Source organism: Felis catus, chromosome B2 (assembly GCF_018350175.1).
Source record: "Felis catus isolate Fca126 chromosome B2, F.catus_Fca126_mat1.0, whole genome shotgun sequence".
NCBI lineage: Eukaryota > Metazoa > Chordata > Mammalia > Carnivora > Felidae > Felis > Felis catus.
In genome coordinates, this window is record NC_058372.1 from 62,474,013 (window position 1) to 62,490,839 (window position 16,827).

At 35.4% G+C, this 16,827-nt stretch overlaps 1 protein-coding gene and 1 long non-coding RNA gene across 5 annotated transcripts in view; one reads left to right on the forward strand and one right to left on the reverse strand.

The window, feature by feature from the left end:
- The window catches only part of ADGRB3 (adhesion G protein-coupled receptor B3), a 728,500-nt gene that overhangs the window by 702,459 nt on the left and 9,214 nt on the right, over positions 1-16,827 (forward strand). For 3 of the 4 annotated variants that reach the window (XM_011282404.4, XM_006931831.5, XM_045057715.1), the window contains 2 exons: positions 731-766; positions 15,057-15,161. In XM_011282404.4, the coding sequence (XP_011280706.1) occupies positions 731-766; positions 15,057-15,161 (141 nt within the window). The remainder of the gene's footprint in view (positions 1-730; positions 767-15,056; positions 15,162-16,827) is intronic. The other variant, XM_011282405.4, reaches the window with a different exon arrangement.
- LOC111560477 overlaps positions 7,837-16,827 on the reverse strand; it is a 118,532-nt gene continuing 109,541 nt past the window's right edge. Inside the window, exons 3-4 of the long non-coding RNA XR_002742315.2 lie at positions 10,220-10,340; positions 7,837-8,181 (exon numbers count right to left, since the gene is read on the reverse strand). This is a non-coding gene — a long non-coding RNA (uncharacterized LOC111560477). The remainder of the gene's footprint in view (positions 8,182-10,219; positions 10,341-16,827) is intronic.

Consider the following 16,827-nt stretch of genomic DNA (forward strand, 5'->3'; position numbering starts at 1 on the left):
CCTGATTTTATTAGGCCTACTGTCTTATTAATACATATTGATCTATAACTAGATTCAGGAACTGTTTGACAGAGTCAGAGACATAGAGGAACACTGAGATAATGGACATCTACACTTGTATATCACTGGGGTGTGGACTATTTTTTTTTTTTTTTACTAAATTATAATAAATACGTCAGTTCCTAAGAACTAGCAGTTAGGACTTTCTTATCATGGACAACCATCAAATATCAAAGAAATTGTGGGTGAGACATACAGAACTTTGGGAGTCAGAAGGCCAGAGAGAGTTTGATAGAAATGAAGACTGAGATAGGCTGGTGGGAAATCTTGAGAGATGTATATGATGTTTTCCTATATAGCTTTTACTCCTTTGTGTCTCTAAAATAAAAATTATAGTTTTGCTGTTACAGACCTCAAGTCTGCTTTAAGATTGAAAATTTTGTGAGAATTCACATTTAAAAAAATTCTCCTTGCTGAAAAAGTTAAGAGATCAGGATGAGAACTATTCTGTATTTTTATATTCTTCAATTTTAATGGAAGTTCAAAGTAAAAATGAAATCATATGGATGAAAGAATTTGAAATCATAAAAATTCCCACATTCTTATGTGAAGGAAATACTTGTAATACAAAGGTAACAAGATATTTTATTGAAAATAATAATTTTCATCTTATTTGAATGACTAAACATAACTTTATGTTGGTTTTTCTTCTTTTTAAAAAATCTAACAGAGAAGAAAATCACGATATTCAGACCTTGACTTTGAGGTAAGTTTCTATGGATTTTTAAATAATTTCAATTGCTTTGATTCAAAATTGACATACAACTCAGCATATTGTTCTGCACTCTGTAGGGGCTCTACTCTTTAAAAATTAAATGAGAACTCAAACATTTTTAATTAAAATCCATATTGTAAAACTAGTAGAAAAAAATTTTAACTTCTAATTGCCTTAGATGTATGCTAAACTGAGATTTTCCAGACATGGAATCCATTTTATAAATACTAAGATAAATGGGCAATTTATGGTGAGGATTTAATTAGATCAATTCAGTTTGTTGTGAGGTAAGAATGTTGGTTTCTTCGTTTTTCATATTTACAACAGTTACATTGGTTTCACCTCAGTGACTACCTGAAGAGAGCCTGTAAGAATGCTTTGGCTGGTTAGCTAGGCTTTCTCTGGGACTCGCCTTGTGTACTGATTCCTCTTATTCAGGTTCTCTGTGCTACATTCCAGATTCTTTTTTTCAATAGCAAGTGTTGGTTCAGTGTGCTCCTATGTTCAGTAAATGCCTTTTTGCAGATATAAACAAGATGAAGATGTTCATTTTCCAATTTGCATTGAATTTATATTGATGTAATATCGATGCTAGAAATTACTGAAATCATACCATTTGAGCAGCTTATGCTAAGCACAAAATTAATGATGTTTGAGCATCACATAAAAGGCACTTATGCATCTTGATAATTAGATATGATTCATAGCCTGCTGACATAATTGGATATAATACATTATAAATTTCTCCAGCGTATTTGTACTGTGTTGATGCTTACATAGAACTCGATACTCTTAGCTGGTATTCCTAAGATTATGGAAACCTCTCGGAATATGGGAACTCCTAAATCGTTTTGTTGATGGAGATGAATGTTGTAGCTCAGCAATAATACATCAGGTATCAAGAGTGAGACTTAGCAGTTTTTATTTACTGCAATGGTAGACAGGCTCTGGTTTTACCTTGAATAGAGTCCTTAAAGAATTGGTCTTTTTTAGGAAATTTTTAGAGTTCAAGAAACAAAGTAATGATAACCTGGCTTCAATGATTATATGCCAAATTTCCTACTGATGTGTCTCAGTTGTAGCAGCCTGGCATGGGATAATAAAAGTCATTATATCTTGTTTCAGGCTACAAAGAAAAAAACATTCAGCAATCTTCAGTTTTAGATTTCCTACCGCCTTTTAAGGGACATTTTTCCCCTTTTTCTTTAGTTAACCCAAAATTGAAGATCATTGTGTATATATTTTTTGTCCTTAAAGCACTAAGTTATGTTAGTACAAAGGAAAGGAGATGGAAATTAACCCACAAGGCATCAGTGACAAAATATAGTAAAAACCTAGATCTACAATTAGGCCTCAGTGCAACCAACCAAAGCTATGTAATCACAAGCTCTGAAAAGAAATCTAATCATATTGTGTCACTTGGAGCATGAGAAAACCTATTCCTTTTTCATAGATTCTCTGTGGCAACTGGTAGAAGATTCCTTAAGCTGATGCTTTTTTCCTGCTGCTTAGTATCCCAATGTATAGCCATGGTATTATCATAACATTTGCTGATAACGGAAGGATGTTGCAACACAACAACCCTAGATAGTTAGCTCTTCAATTGCTGTAGTTATTGCATGATTGTGAGAAGTGTAAAATTTGAGGGTGGGGTGGGGGCATTTTGAGATAGTACATTTTCTTTGCAAACCTTTTAGTGCCACTCCCCTTAGTCTATGTGCAATTATGGTTATGTGGCAGATATCTCAGAAATGGTGTTCAGAAAAATTACTCCTGGATTTAAATGCTGATGTATTTTAGTATGATATATTTGTACTTTGTGGATGGTCCTTGATGAAGAACCTCACTTGCCTCCCTCCCTTTTAATTCAGGCTTGATAAATTTTGTTTATATCAAACTACTTGATAGTCCCCCAACTCCCACCCCATAAGCCTTCCCTTCCCACACAGTGGCCAACTTAGGCATTTTTGTCACTGGCAAGCAGATTTGCCTCCTAGGCTCCTGAAAATATCTTCCCTTTAGGCCTCATACACTCCGCAGAGTCTATACACAATAACAATATTCTCTTAACTCCTAAATCATTGCCTGGTAAGTGTTATACGTGGGGAAAAGCCCTTTTATGTTGCCAGTCTCCAAGACAACACTGTATTTTTTTTAATAAATAGAGAAAAGTGTTGATTAGCCAAAATGTTTTAACATCCATTCTTACTTTCAGGAAAGGATACAGAGAATACTGTAGTGATATTCCTTTGTTCTGTGACCAAACCCCTTATTGGATTTGCATTCCCAGCTCCAAGCAGAGATCTGGTATATAGTGTCAAACTTAAAAATTAAACAACAAAGGTTATCAAGCAGCACGCAAGTTTATTTGGGAATTGCAATTCAGGACATGCAAGCCTGGAGAGGAGAAAAGAAGTTGGGAGGTACTGTTTTGAACAACAGTTCACTAGAGGAAAATAAGAGAGTTCCAAGGGGTGGCACCTTCACACTGGCTGCAGGAAAGGACAGCTTGCTGCTGCTGGGCCCAGGGGAAATATTCCTTCTGTTGAAACACACAAGTTGTAACTACTGGTAGTATATGAGAGAGCTCCCCACTCAGGAATTCCAACCCCATTCCTTTGTTTATTTTCACATCTCTCCCTTTGGCCAAGATCTTAGCCTTAAAAAAAAAATTGTTCTAAATTCCAGAGTTTGCTCCCCTTAGCAATGTCCTGGGAGATATAGGTGGAGGTTTTATTTTTCCAGGCCAATGCCAGGGTAAAGGAAACAAGGGGAAAAAGAAAGACTATGTTTAAAGTATGAAGTCTTGATCCAGGGTCTTGAGTGGAAGCAGTCTGCTTTGATGTCAGCTGCTTCTCTTGCAAATCTCCAGGGTTTGTACAGGACAAGATGTTTAGCTGTGTATGTATATGCCATTATTGAGCCCCTGAAGTCTGGCTATCATTTGGGTAATGAGGAGGACCTGGGATAGTTTCTTTCAAGGAGGATAAAGGGCAGTCTTTGTTCTTATTCATTCCAAATCAGAAGCATGGGGAAAAAATCAGACATGTTAGAGTCCTAGCCAGATATTTGAGAAAACCAGAATTTAGGATCTAGAACAGTTCATTAACAGGATTAGAATCTAATATAGACAAAAGTGCAAACATAATTTTTCTTTCTATACTTACCCTTTTTTTTTTCTTACCAAAGATAATCACAGCAAAACTAATTTGTTTGCATTACATTTGGCCTATTTCCACAAGCATAGAAGCACCTTGTAAGCAAGGTGCCAGGGTGATTTTTCTGAGGAGCTTTATTGGCTCCATAAAGTCAGCCTTTGTTTCTTAAAAACTGTCCTGTCAAATCTGAGACTATGCACATCTCTCTCAAAATAACACAATCAGAGCCTTGGTAAAATAGCCAATATTTCCAATTGTTATTACAAGGAGAACAGAGTCTCATTGAATTTATGCAAATAACTAACTGCATTGCCATGTGATCCAAATTCTGAAGGGACCAGGTAGGAAGAAAAAGTAGATATTTCATCTTTGTTTACCAAGTTATATTTTATCAAATTGCTGTATTTCATAGATAATTTTAAAAAGAAGAAGGTGTCCTTTTAATGTTGAAAACAAAACAGTAAAGGACCAACAATGTGTCAAAACTAGAAGTCATAAAAATTATAATCATCCTCCTCAGTTCATTCTCTCATGTTATTCTTGTTCCACTTGAATCCAGTTTTTTCATTAGTTCTGGAAATTTGTACCCAGTTCAATTTTATGATCTCAAAGTTATCAGAAGCCTGCACTTTTTCTGAGCTCTTTCTGAGTCTCTTTGAAGACAAATCACTTCTGTAGGTTCACTTTTGTAAAAGCATTAGAGTAAAACTGTAACTCCCTGAAAACAACAAGACTTAAAATGCCCATTATTAAAGATCTGATGCAAGTTCATTATAATGGAATTGACGAGAAAATTTGGTTTTCTGTATAAGATTTTAAGATAATAACTGGAATTATGACTGATAACATTATACCAAGATACCAGATTTTCAGAAATTTTGTATAATTTCTGTAATACTTATATTAATCACATTCACCTGTATCACATGACCTAAGATGGTTTATCATCACTTATTTTTTTTTTTTAATTTTTTTTTCAACGTTTTTTATTTATTTTTGGGACAGAGAGAGACAGAGCATGAACGGGGGAGGGGCAGAGAGAGAGGGAGACACAGAATCGGAAACAGGCTCCAGGCTCTGAGCCATCAGCCCAGAGCCTGACGCAGGGCTCGAACTCAGACGGAGAGATCGTGACCTGGCTGAAGTCGGACACTTAACCGACTGTGCCACCCAGGCGCCCCGATCATCACTTATTTTAAAATGTTTCTCATGTAATTTAATATACCAAATAAGCCTAATCGGTTTAACCTCTCTCTTTTTATAAGGAGAAAGAACAAATGTATTGAGATCTGTGTTAGGGACCTCTTAGAAAACTCAAAGTTAGTTCGAGGTCAAAAAGACTATTTAGAATTGGATTTTGGGAAGTTTGTCAAAAATATCAAAAGGTTTTAAAACACTTGGTTAAATACAATCATAAGTCTATGAAACAATACTTAGTTATCCATTTAACCATGGTAACAATGGAAGATGTTAAAAGGCAAATATAGAAAGTCACATTGTTCTGAGTAAAAACTTACATACTCAAAGACTTGATGAAGACAGCAAATACATAAAATTATTTTAATGAAACAATCCTTTTTTTTAAAAGCCAGATTACTTTAAAAATTTTTTTTGAACATTTATTTATTTTTGAGACAGAGAGAGACAGAGCATGAACGGGGGAGGGTCAGAGAGAGGGAGACACAGAATCTGAAACAGGCTCCAGGCCCTGAGCTGTCAGCACAGAGCCCGACACGGGGCTCGAACTCACCCGAAGTCAGACTCTCAACGGACTGAGCCACCCAGGCACCCCTAAAAGCCAGATTACTTTAAAAGATAAAGGAAACCTTTTTACAATCTGTTATTAAAAGCAGACCAGTATTCCAAGAAAAATTTGTCTTTTTATCAAAGAAAAAATAAGGTTTAATTTTACATAAATACCCTATTAATATTAAAGCTTGTTTTTGAAACCCTTATAAAAAATTTTATCTAGCTTGATCATACATAAAAATTTTTCCCAAGATTTCATTTTTATAGACCTTCTACAACTTTCTATGTCTATCTTAGTCTGTCCCTTCTATTTCCCTCAACAAAAATGTATCTCTACCTCATACTTTTTCTTTTTTTCCTCATACCTTTCTAACCAAAAAACATACCCTCCTTTCTTTGTATACAGAGTTGTTTCCCTTATTATTTCTAGTAGCTTTAATTACATATGTTAACTAGAATTGTTAACACTTAGAAACCTTAACTAGAATCCTTAACCCTTAGAAACCTTATTTTTTAGTGAAAACTAAGCAAGCAAGCAATTTTGAACTTTTACATTAGCACGTAGGTTGGTGATTTCATGAATACAACTCAAAATTTCTAGAAACATATGCTCCTTCATAGTACAACTTTTCAGTGTGGCACAAAGCATGTTCATTTATAGACCCAAATATCTTTTTGTTTCTCTGTAAAAAGAAACCAAAATTGGATAAACCTATGTTCAGTAATTTTTCCATTTTCTATCTTATTTAGAAATGATGGCGATATTCAATGAGTACCTATCATTTATTTTAACTTTAGCAAAACTAAAGTTTCAGGTAACCAAAATGTATTAGTGAAACTAAAAAGTTTACTTAAAACCTTTTTATCCTACTTAAATTTATTTTAATTTACTTGTTCTTAACAATTATGTGTAGATTACCCAAAAAAACTTAATGAGACATTAGACGACTAGCCATCAGCCTAAGCTATTTTCTTGCTCACAAATTTTGTAAAAGAAATAACGTGAACTTACTGCACTTTTAGTAAACCTAGGTAGAACAAAAGTTTTATATTTAATGGTGAGAACTCCAAGGACACACATTTTAATTGAACCAACAAGCTAAAAATAGCTTTTATACCCAATATTTCTACAAATCATGTGAACCTGAAAAACATTTGGGTTGGTGTCTATTTATTTCTGAGAAATAGGTACATACATAGGTATGTACATAATAATAAATAATAATAAATAGGTACATACGTATTTCTGAGAAATAGGTACATACATAGACATTCATAAACACATAGATAAATGCAAAAAGAGACCTTAGAAGATACTTTAAGGTGTTTTTGTTTTTTTAATTCACTAATCTCAGAAGGTAATCCATTCATAAACAATTTTAAGGATTCTCCCTGGGTTTAGTAAATTCTTTAATTATGACCCATAGTTTGGTAGATAAGGAAGTAGGGGGTATAGAGGATGTGGGAGTGGTACGGGAAGGAAAGAGGAAGCTGGTACTAGATAGAGACAAGGAGGACAGAGAAGGGAAAAGGTGACCTCAGAAGCCCTTGTCTCTACTTTGAATTGTTTGTTTCTCTTGGTTAATTTAGAAATCTTATTTTGCAAAGAGGTGATTTTAGACTCTTGGATATGTTTGGAAAACTCCACACACCAATTAAAATAGGCATCCTATTTAGTCTGTTTAATTTTAGAGCTGTCCTCTTCTAATCTGGTTGTGGAAAAACAAGTTTGGTGAGGTCAACAGTTCTCCACAGTGGCTACTGGAGTTCTAAATTATCTTTGGTTAAGTTGGTCCATTTGGTTAAGAATTTACGTGAGGAACAGCCATAGTTTTGAACACAAAACTGGCCAGGGTCCCAGAAAGAGGACCCTCTGGAAAGTATTTAGATTCCATACTTTAAAACCAGAGGTTCAGCAAAAAAATGGGTAGCCACTAAAAGGCTGATACCTTCAAGAATAAAATCATAGAGCTCAACCAAAAGGAGGCTTGTCTCTGACAAGAGGCCTACCAAACCAAAAGGAAAAAGATGACTCAGAGAGAATGCAAGAGGCTGAAGTGGGTACCATACACCATGCCTGGCGTTGTTAGTTCCTCAGGGGTTCATCTTCAGATTCCACTTCTGACACCATATAATGTCAACCTTAAAAATCAAACAATAAAGATTACTGAGCAGCAAATGAGTTTATTTGGGAATAGTAAAGGAATCGCAGTTTGGGACATGCAAACTATGGTGAACAATAAGCAAATCTAGATAACAGAGTGGGAGAGCATCTTTTTATGTGGGAAAAAGATTTTGAAGTGGTGGCAGCTTCTCATTGACTGCAGGTCTGGGCAGTTTGCTGTTGCCAGCCTGAGAGGAAATCTTTCTTCTTTCTGCTGGGTATGCAGACTGTGATGAGTCGTGGTGTATGAGAACTCTCCCTTCATGGATTCCTCACTCTATTTTGAATGAGGATTCCTTTATTCATTTTCACAGTAGTAGATATTCAATAAATTACTATGGAAAGAATGATATAAAATTGAAATTAGTCTAGTTTTCTTTAATAAATAGTTATCAAACTCTATATCTGATTTGGAGCAGAGACCAGTATAGAAAATGGACTATGGAGTAAACAAGGCAGCCATACTGGACTTCAAGGATATTTACATGATATACAATTCAAGGAGATGAATGGTAGTTGGCTAAAGGCTAAAGTATGGAATGCTCAAGAAACCAGAAGCATATTATAATTCACTGAAACATGAGGTCTATGGATAAAAAGAGAAATTAAGAAACCATATAGTAAAGAGCTTACACCCAAAGCGAAGAATTTTTATCTAATTTATTACTAAAAGCTGCTAAACTGTTCTGTTCTATTGTGTTCTGTTTGTTTTTTAGTGAGGAATGACTTGCCCTGATCTGGAATTCAGAAAGATGACTATGGCAGTAATAGGAAGGAAAGTGTGGAGTAGGGTGAATGGAGAAGTTGAGATACAAATTATTAAGTGACCAGTCCAGGCAAGAAAAATGAGGTGGTAGTAAAAGAAAGGAATGAAGGGACATGGCAGAGTCCAGATCTGGGGAATTTGGTCCTTAACTGAAAATAGGGGATCAGAAAAAAGAGGACCCTGCAAGTCTGAGCCTGAGTTTCCAGTAGTAACATTGACAGGTCTAGGAAAAGCAAGCAGACATCTAGTTAAGCCAAGTTGCATTTTAATACCTTGGGGATTAAGGTGCCTAATAAGATGGTAAATCAGAAATATCAGGCAGGTAGTTTAAATTGTCTGTCTTGAGTTGAGGGCAAATCTCAAGGAATGATTAGGAATGAAGTTACAAATATCTCAACTGCAATAGACAATATTATCCATTCCATGTTACATATAAAATGGATGGAGAGATATTTATTTTTATCTTCCCTTCTAAAAACATGAGGATCAACCTTGACACATTCTTCCATGGGACCATGTAGCCTTTTAAAAACACCTTAGAATGTTCCTTTGAATTTCCTAATGAACTCCACACATCCAGTAAACCTATGCTTCTCAAACTGGGGAGAAGTCATGGTGAGCAGAGAGCACAAGAAGGCATCAGTCCAGAATAATCATGGCCCATCGTTGTGGGGACTTGAATTTTTAGATTTTGGGGAACATAAGTAAGATAAAATATTTTATATTAATTTTATATTGTTAACACAACTAAGCTATGGCACAGAAGATAAAAATTATATTATGTTCTAAATATAAAGCATTTCAATTTCCTTTGTCACTGATCCCCTGCAGTAAGTGCACTCTGTTAGGCAATCAGTACACTCTGAGAGGAAATGTTTGAGCAACCCAGTCCTTTGCTACATCCATATTTTCTATAATACTAAAATAAACTGTTGCAAGTATCTGCAGCCAAGTATATCCTTGAGTGACAGTGACAAAATAAAAAATGATATAGACCTTACTCAGTTCTTTTTTAGATCCCTTGTCTAATTTAAGTCCTGAATATTTATTTATTCAAAGAGAAACATGCTTGAAACATAACTAGATGCTAGTAATGTCAAGCATTCCATGGGGCTCCAGGTTCTGTCTTAGGGATACTCTGGGGCTCTGGCCAGAGAAAGGTATATAAATCATTCCCTTTTCACAACACAACTTCAAGAATCAAGATTAATTCCTGCAGTGTATGTGGCTTCCTTAACATTAGTTTTCATTTACTTCAGACTGGTATTCAACAGCCCACTCTGTATTGAGGATTCCTATGCAATGCAAAAAAGAAGAAAAATAACCCTAGGAGTATACTAGTAAATATGGACAATGACAGTATAGGTGTCTATATTCCTAAGGCTAGAAAAGGTAATTTAGGCAAAGTAGTGTCTAAATTCTGTAGCACATGATTTCCAGGCCCCTTACTCTAAAGTTTATACTTGAGAGATTCTCCAACTTTTTCTAACAATCTGTTTCTAAAATTCTACATATAGAAATACCTATCTTATCTGTAGTTTAGACTTAGTGATTCACACTTCTGAATTTAGAAAAGAAAACCTCCAAGTAGTTTGTTTCAAACCCACCTGCAGGCCCTTTATTTCCACTTGTATGGAAAATAAGAGATCACAACAGCATCAGAATGAGCAGGCAGGGTTTCCATCGGGGCCAATGAAAGAAGTCTTCTCTTCAGCAGGGGGACCTCAACTGGAAGGAGAGAAGGCAAGATTTATGATAGATAGCTTTCTATGTTACAAGCATCTTCCCTGGCCTGTATACCTATGCCGTCACAGTAATTTCATTTATCCTGTGGACATTTCTTGAGCACCTACTAAATATCAAACACTGTGTTAGGTGTCAGGGATACAAAGATAAATGTCCACAAGGTGTTCAGAGACAAGATATGGAGATTAGCCCTTTAAAACATAGTTGCAGTACTTTACGGGACAGTTGCAGGGTGATCAATATCCAGTTTATGGACTTACTACAGAAAGCACCGAACCTACCCTTGTTTGTTTCACCCGCTTTTCCATCTGAATAGGGCATAATCACAAATTTGAGTAATCTAAAGGAGGGTGCTCCCTGAATATGGAATGTTTCTAAACAGCACACAAAAAGAATTTACTTTGGATTCAAAATGCGTTCCAGCTGTCTCACCACTGATGCAAGCTTGGGAGCTTTACTTAGCCTACCTGAACTTCAGTCTCCTCCTAATCAACAAAGGGTGATAATGACTACTATCTTCCTGGTTATTGTGAGGATTGAGAAAGGTAATAATGGCTACCATTTCTTACGTGGCTCTAACCTGTGTCCTCCAGTGATAAATGATTTATATCCCTTTTTAACTCTTCAGAACAACCCTATAAGGTTATTCTGACTACTAAAACTGGAGCTACAAGGAGGTGGCATTTTGTGCCTCAGACCACACAATTTGAAAGTGATAGAACTGAGATCTAAATTTCAAGTGTGTCCAGGCCCAGAGCTGTTAGATTTGACATGTCCCAAGTATTTATTCTAGAAGAGAGCCTGAGATAGGGTAGAGGTTGAAAACATACAGGTTTGTTCACACCCTGATTTTTTTGCCTAATGTCTACAATTTCATAAAGGCACTTTACAACCTATCACTTTTTCTTTTATATAAACAATTAAGGCAGCCTCCCTTGAGTTACCAAGACATAAAATAAAAGATGAGAGTTTTATGAAATAAGCTATTTCAGGAGATACTTTTGTGCAGTTAGGTTGCTGGTCCTCTCAGGATGGGGGTTCATACACAGCTTCAAAACATGTCATAATAACCTGAGTGCGAGAGAGCATTACCTAGCATTTCTCTTTACTGCAAAAGATACCTATGTTATTTGGCAGGTATTATAACTAAAGCAACCTGAATTTTATATATAGTGTTAATTAGAATATGTTTTTTTATTTAAAAAGAAAATCTACATGAGGTGTAGTTTTATCATCTTCACAAGGTTTTTAGAAAATTGAGTTTTTCACAGAAATCAATTTCTTTGGGACACAAGATATGTTTGGGTCACAAAAGAACAAAAAAAGTGAACAGACACTTAAGGTGAGTAAAATCCAAAAGTAGCCATTAAAATGGACCAGTAGGATATACTGTATAGAAACTTCTAATTAGGTGGTTAAGACCATCAAAGGCATGTGTGCTGCAGATAATTATTCAGACAAATAAATAAGGGGAAACCCTTATTATTTATGGAAACTAAAACCACAGCATGTTTTTATCCCAAAACATTGCTGGGTTGGAAACTCTCCAATATTCACCGTGATACTGGCTTTCATATCAATGGAAGCTTCCCCACTACAAAAGCTGAAAGGTGTACTTAAGTCAGTGAACAAGAAGGAATCATGCATGGAAATCAAACTGAGCCCATGACAGATATGTAAGCTCTTGATTGGCAGCTCTTATGTGGTACTTCTGTCAGAACCATCAGGCCATCATTGGTATGGTGATTTCTGGCTGTGCCAAGGTGACAATTTCAAATTAGAATTGAGGCATGAGGATGTATTTGCAATTAATGTATCTAGGTAGGAAGGGGCCCAGATTTCAGCATCCAAATTTTTCTTTCCATCATTCTATGTAGAACATTGCAAATGTTTCTTGGTTATATAAAATTTGAGTCCACCATATATATTTGTGAGTATGTTCTAGCAACATAGCTCCTCAAAATAAAATCCGCTCAGTTCAGAATCAGCTGTGGCCTATTCAGTCAATAGGATTATAAAAAGTCCTATCAATTAACATATCCTAATTGACATGGGATATATTTAACACTTTGCTTCATTAAACATGCTTTATCCAATAGAAATAGTTGGTTGCGAGAGACACAGAGCGACTTTGACTAACAGAAGAGAGCTTTGTTGGAAGGATATGGATGAACTGACTTAGCCAGCAGACATTAGAGACCTCCACTGACATTTCCACCACCATGACAAAGCATAACTCCCTGGTGCAAAGTTGGGTCTCTCATGATGAAAGGTAAATGGAGACTGCACAGACAAAATCATCACAGGCCCACCTTAAAATTAGGAAGCTGTGCCAATAACATCAATTATCTTACAAGAAAATGTGTTTCTCGTCTTTGGAAAACAACGATCTCACTGAGGAAAGGGCATAGGATTAAAAATTATACTAGAAATTCTATGAATTTTATAAAATGGAAGAGAGAACAAACAAGATGCAAGAATAACTGATTTGAGAATTTTCAACTTAAAAAAGAGTATGTAAAAATTTGGGAATCTGCCTCCCTTGCATTTATTTTAGCGAATTCCCCTATCACTTACTCTCATAGCCACACCATTTGTTTTATTTATCTCAGTTCTAAAATAACACGTATTTGAGTTCTTATGTGATTAATGCCTATGTCCTCCATTACATACCTCAAGCTGTAAGAGGGGAGAGACTATACCGGATTTTGCGCACCATTGTTACTTCAGCATCTAGCACAATCTGTGGTGCTCATGAATATGTATTAACTGACAGAACAAAGTATCTTTAGAGAAATGTCAGTAGCGTGACTTTAGTCCTACTGCACCCTAGCAGAAAATAGCTACATGGTAAGATTCATTATTATGAAAAACACTATTTGTAGTGTTAGAGCCACAGTTAATATTCTGATGACTATAGTTTTGTTTTAAAGGTATTCCTTGTAACACAAATCAGCATTTTAATCAGTGTCTTAGGCCCTGGTACTGCAAGGGAATATTTGAGTCCCCAGGGGTAGAATGTATTTCATTATGTTTGCCAGTTTACGTGGTCCTCAAAATCCCTCCACTGAATTGCTTACGCAAATCCTCCCTCTCATAAATCTCCATCAGCCATTGCTAGTCAAATTATGTTTGCCTGGTGTTTCTCTGTAAATCCTGCAAATCTGTTTCCTGTACTCTCCCCAAAACTGATGGGAAGTTAATCACTCTGTAATTGCTTGCTATGTTTCATGTCCTCATCATGAGTAATGTTGCCATGTTCTCATCCTCAACCACCTGATTTGTCAACAGCCAACTCCTAGAACTAAGAGGAGCAACGATGAAAATAATGCGGTTAGAGCAAGACTTAAAATGTCGGAATTCTCTCATAAAAGTAGGCTAGTGAAAATAGAACAAATTAGCTAAACAAAGTATTGCCTAACACAGATTCATTAAATATAGGAAATTAAATTTGGCATAACAGAATAAGACTTTTTCAAGTATGTTAAAGATTTAATTTGCATTTCTCTTTTGCCTTTTTTTTTCTCAAGGAGATAGTGTTCTCTACAAGTGTCTTTTTAGAAGAAAACCAGGCATTATAGATCTTCCCCCAAAGATATATTTCTTTTCCTTTTGAAAATATTTGGTAATTAAAACAATAAACCACATGTTCAAATCATAGCTGAAGCATGAATATCATACACCTCCAAAACCCACATGAGCAAATGGTGAGTTATGAAGCACATGCTTTACAATACTATAAAACCTTACGCAAACATGGAGTCACAATCTTGGAAAATCACTGAAATATTGATTTTTAACTTTTAAAACCAAAATTGAAGAAGGCATTTTCTCCCTTAAAATAACACTTGTAAATACAGGGTATTTATTATCTCCTCTGTAAGCTGCGCTGTAATAGAAAAAGATTCAGTGCATGATACTTACCCTGAGGTCATTTTTATTTAGGACTCTATTTGTTGAGTTACGATGAAGTTGGAGACAAGGATGTAACCGGGGATGAAGAGTATTAAGATATTTGTATCAGTGATTTGAGAAGCTCATCAGCTACACAATTTATGCTCTGAGTCCTTTCATTAAAATTCCGTACCATCTCGTGAGCAAATATATGAAACCTATGGGTCAGATTTTCCTTCTGCAAAGCTCAATCATTATTCAAGGAAAGTGTAAGATTTTAGGTTTCACATATATTTCAGACACTTTAGTGCTTTGAGTCAGCCTTAAAAGGCAGTGCCTGGGAGTTTGCTCCCCCTTTAGTACAGCCGGCTAGGATTTTAGTGTTTATGGAAATAAAACATAAAAAAAGTAATATTTCCCATGACAAACATTGAGAGACTTGGGTGCTTTACAAGTCCAAATTTTTAAACATTTTTTTATATTATAATTTTTTGTAAAACAGCTTTAACTTTGAGTGATGAAAATCTTACAGAGGAATGACTGCTACATTTTTAATGCACCCACAAGAGAAAACTATGTTTTGGTAATCTTGTAAGTGGAAATAAAGCCAATTCTTCATGTTTAAGAAGTGCTGAGTAGGAAACAAGGATTGGCTGCAACTCATTTGCATTTTTGGTGTCTTTGGGGACTTCCTGGTTCCTGCCAAACTTGATTTTCCTTATTAGTTAAAGTGAACATCTTAAAGCTCGTTTTAAAATGTATAAATCAAATTAGAAATGATAATGATTCTGTTCTCTTTTGCAGAAGGTCATGCATACAAGGAAGAGGCATATGGAACTCTTTCAGGAGCTGAATCAGAAATTTCAAACTTTGGACAGATTTCGGGATATACCAAATACAAGCAGTATGGTGAGTACACTTTGCCTCATCAGTGCCCGGCACCACACTGATGATGTGGCATGCCAGCTCTTATCCTTGCCCTCCAGGAGCTTTTAATTGTCTTGTGAACCCAAAAGTGGCATACACAGGGAAAAAAAAATAATGTTCCGAACTGTATTTTGGAATGTACTAAGAAACAAATTAGGAATGATATTCTTTAAACATTTTTATTCATATTTTAAACATTTTCATTTATAAGCTTTAATTGGAATTAGTTATACATCAAAAATGTGTTAGGTTCACCTGGTGCTTTTTTCATCATTAAAAGTCAGTTAATTCATATACTCAAATAGTTTTTCCATTTTCATTTGAATGTCTGGCATTTTAAGGTCATAAAATGTGTGTGTATACACACATAAACTGTGTATATATATTCATATATATACATATATATATGAATATACACTGTTACCTGAAACAAAGTATTAGGGTTTGTCTCCAGGAGATTCACTTGTTTTATGACAAGAATTTTGAGAAACACATCAACATTGGAGACTTTGATTGTTGATTGAACCATTTTCTTCTCATTCATCTGCACTACTACAATCTGAGTATTAGGAATTCATCAAATGGTATTTTGCAGTTACCATGTGCATGGCACAATCATAGCTCCAGAGAAGGCTATGTAATTATTTGTGAGAGCACTGGATGGGGAGTCCAGAAATCAGTATACCAGTGAAAAGCTCAACCAAGAACTATCTGATCTTGAGCAAGTGACCCAGCTCAATTTTTCCTAGATTGAACATAGAAATAATTAATTAATGCCTTCTTTGGTTCTCATAACACTTTCCAAAGCAGCTAGGTTAAGAAGCTGGGAATCAGCTCTACCTGACTGCCATCTGACTCCACTGTTCCTCACTCCAAAAATAATGCTTTTGCTCTGCCTTATACCTTTGCAGCCCTCCCCCTCCTCCCAATATATATATATGGTGTATATAAATCACTCTAAGAGATGTGGTGTTTGATCACCTTCTAACTCTAGTGAGTCTTGTATATGTGTGTTATGAATCTAAGTCCTAGCTTCCTGATTAGTAACATCAGCTTATGAGAACAAGAATTTACATACTTTTGTTTTCTTGTATTCCTCTCAGTACTGGTACAATGCTAGTCATGGTAATTTATCAGTACATAGCTGCTCTTAATTTATTGAATGTTTCTGATAGTTCCATCTGTGTTTGTTAAATGAAGATTATAAGAAATACAATAGACCTTAACTCTTAATTAGTCTGTAAATAATTAACATTTATATCAACCTATTTTTCCTCCATACAGCAAAAACCATGCATTATTTGTTATCATCAACACAATCCTGGGCATATAGAAGACCCCTATATGTAATGAGTGGTTCTTTCTTATCTACTCTTCCTAATATTGGGCCGTCAATTTTTAGTTTGCCAGGCAAATGAGAATTGCACCCTTGAGATTAGACCTAAACACATTAGCTACTCATTTTGGAATATTGAAAGCTAACATTGAAATAAATTGAAGAAACGTCATTTGTTTAAAAAAAGGAGAGGGTTATGTTTACAAATCTGAAGGCCTTATGCAACAGCTACAGCTGGCTGACTGCTATAATATGATTGTAATTTCCCCTAGTTGTATGGTCTGGGTATTAAATCATTAATGGCACAAATAT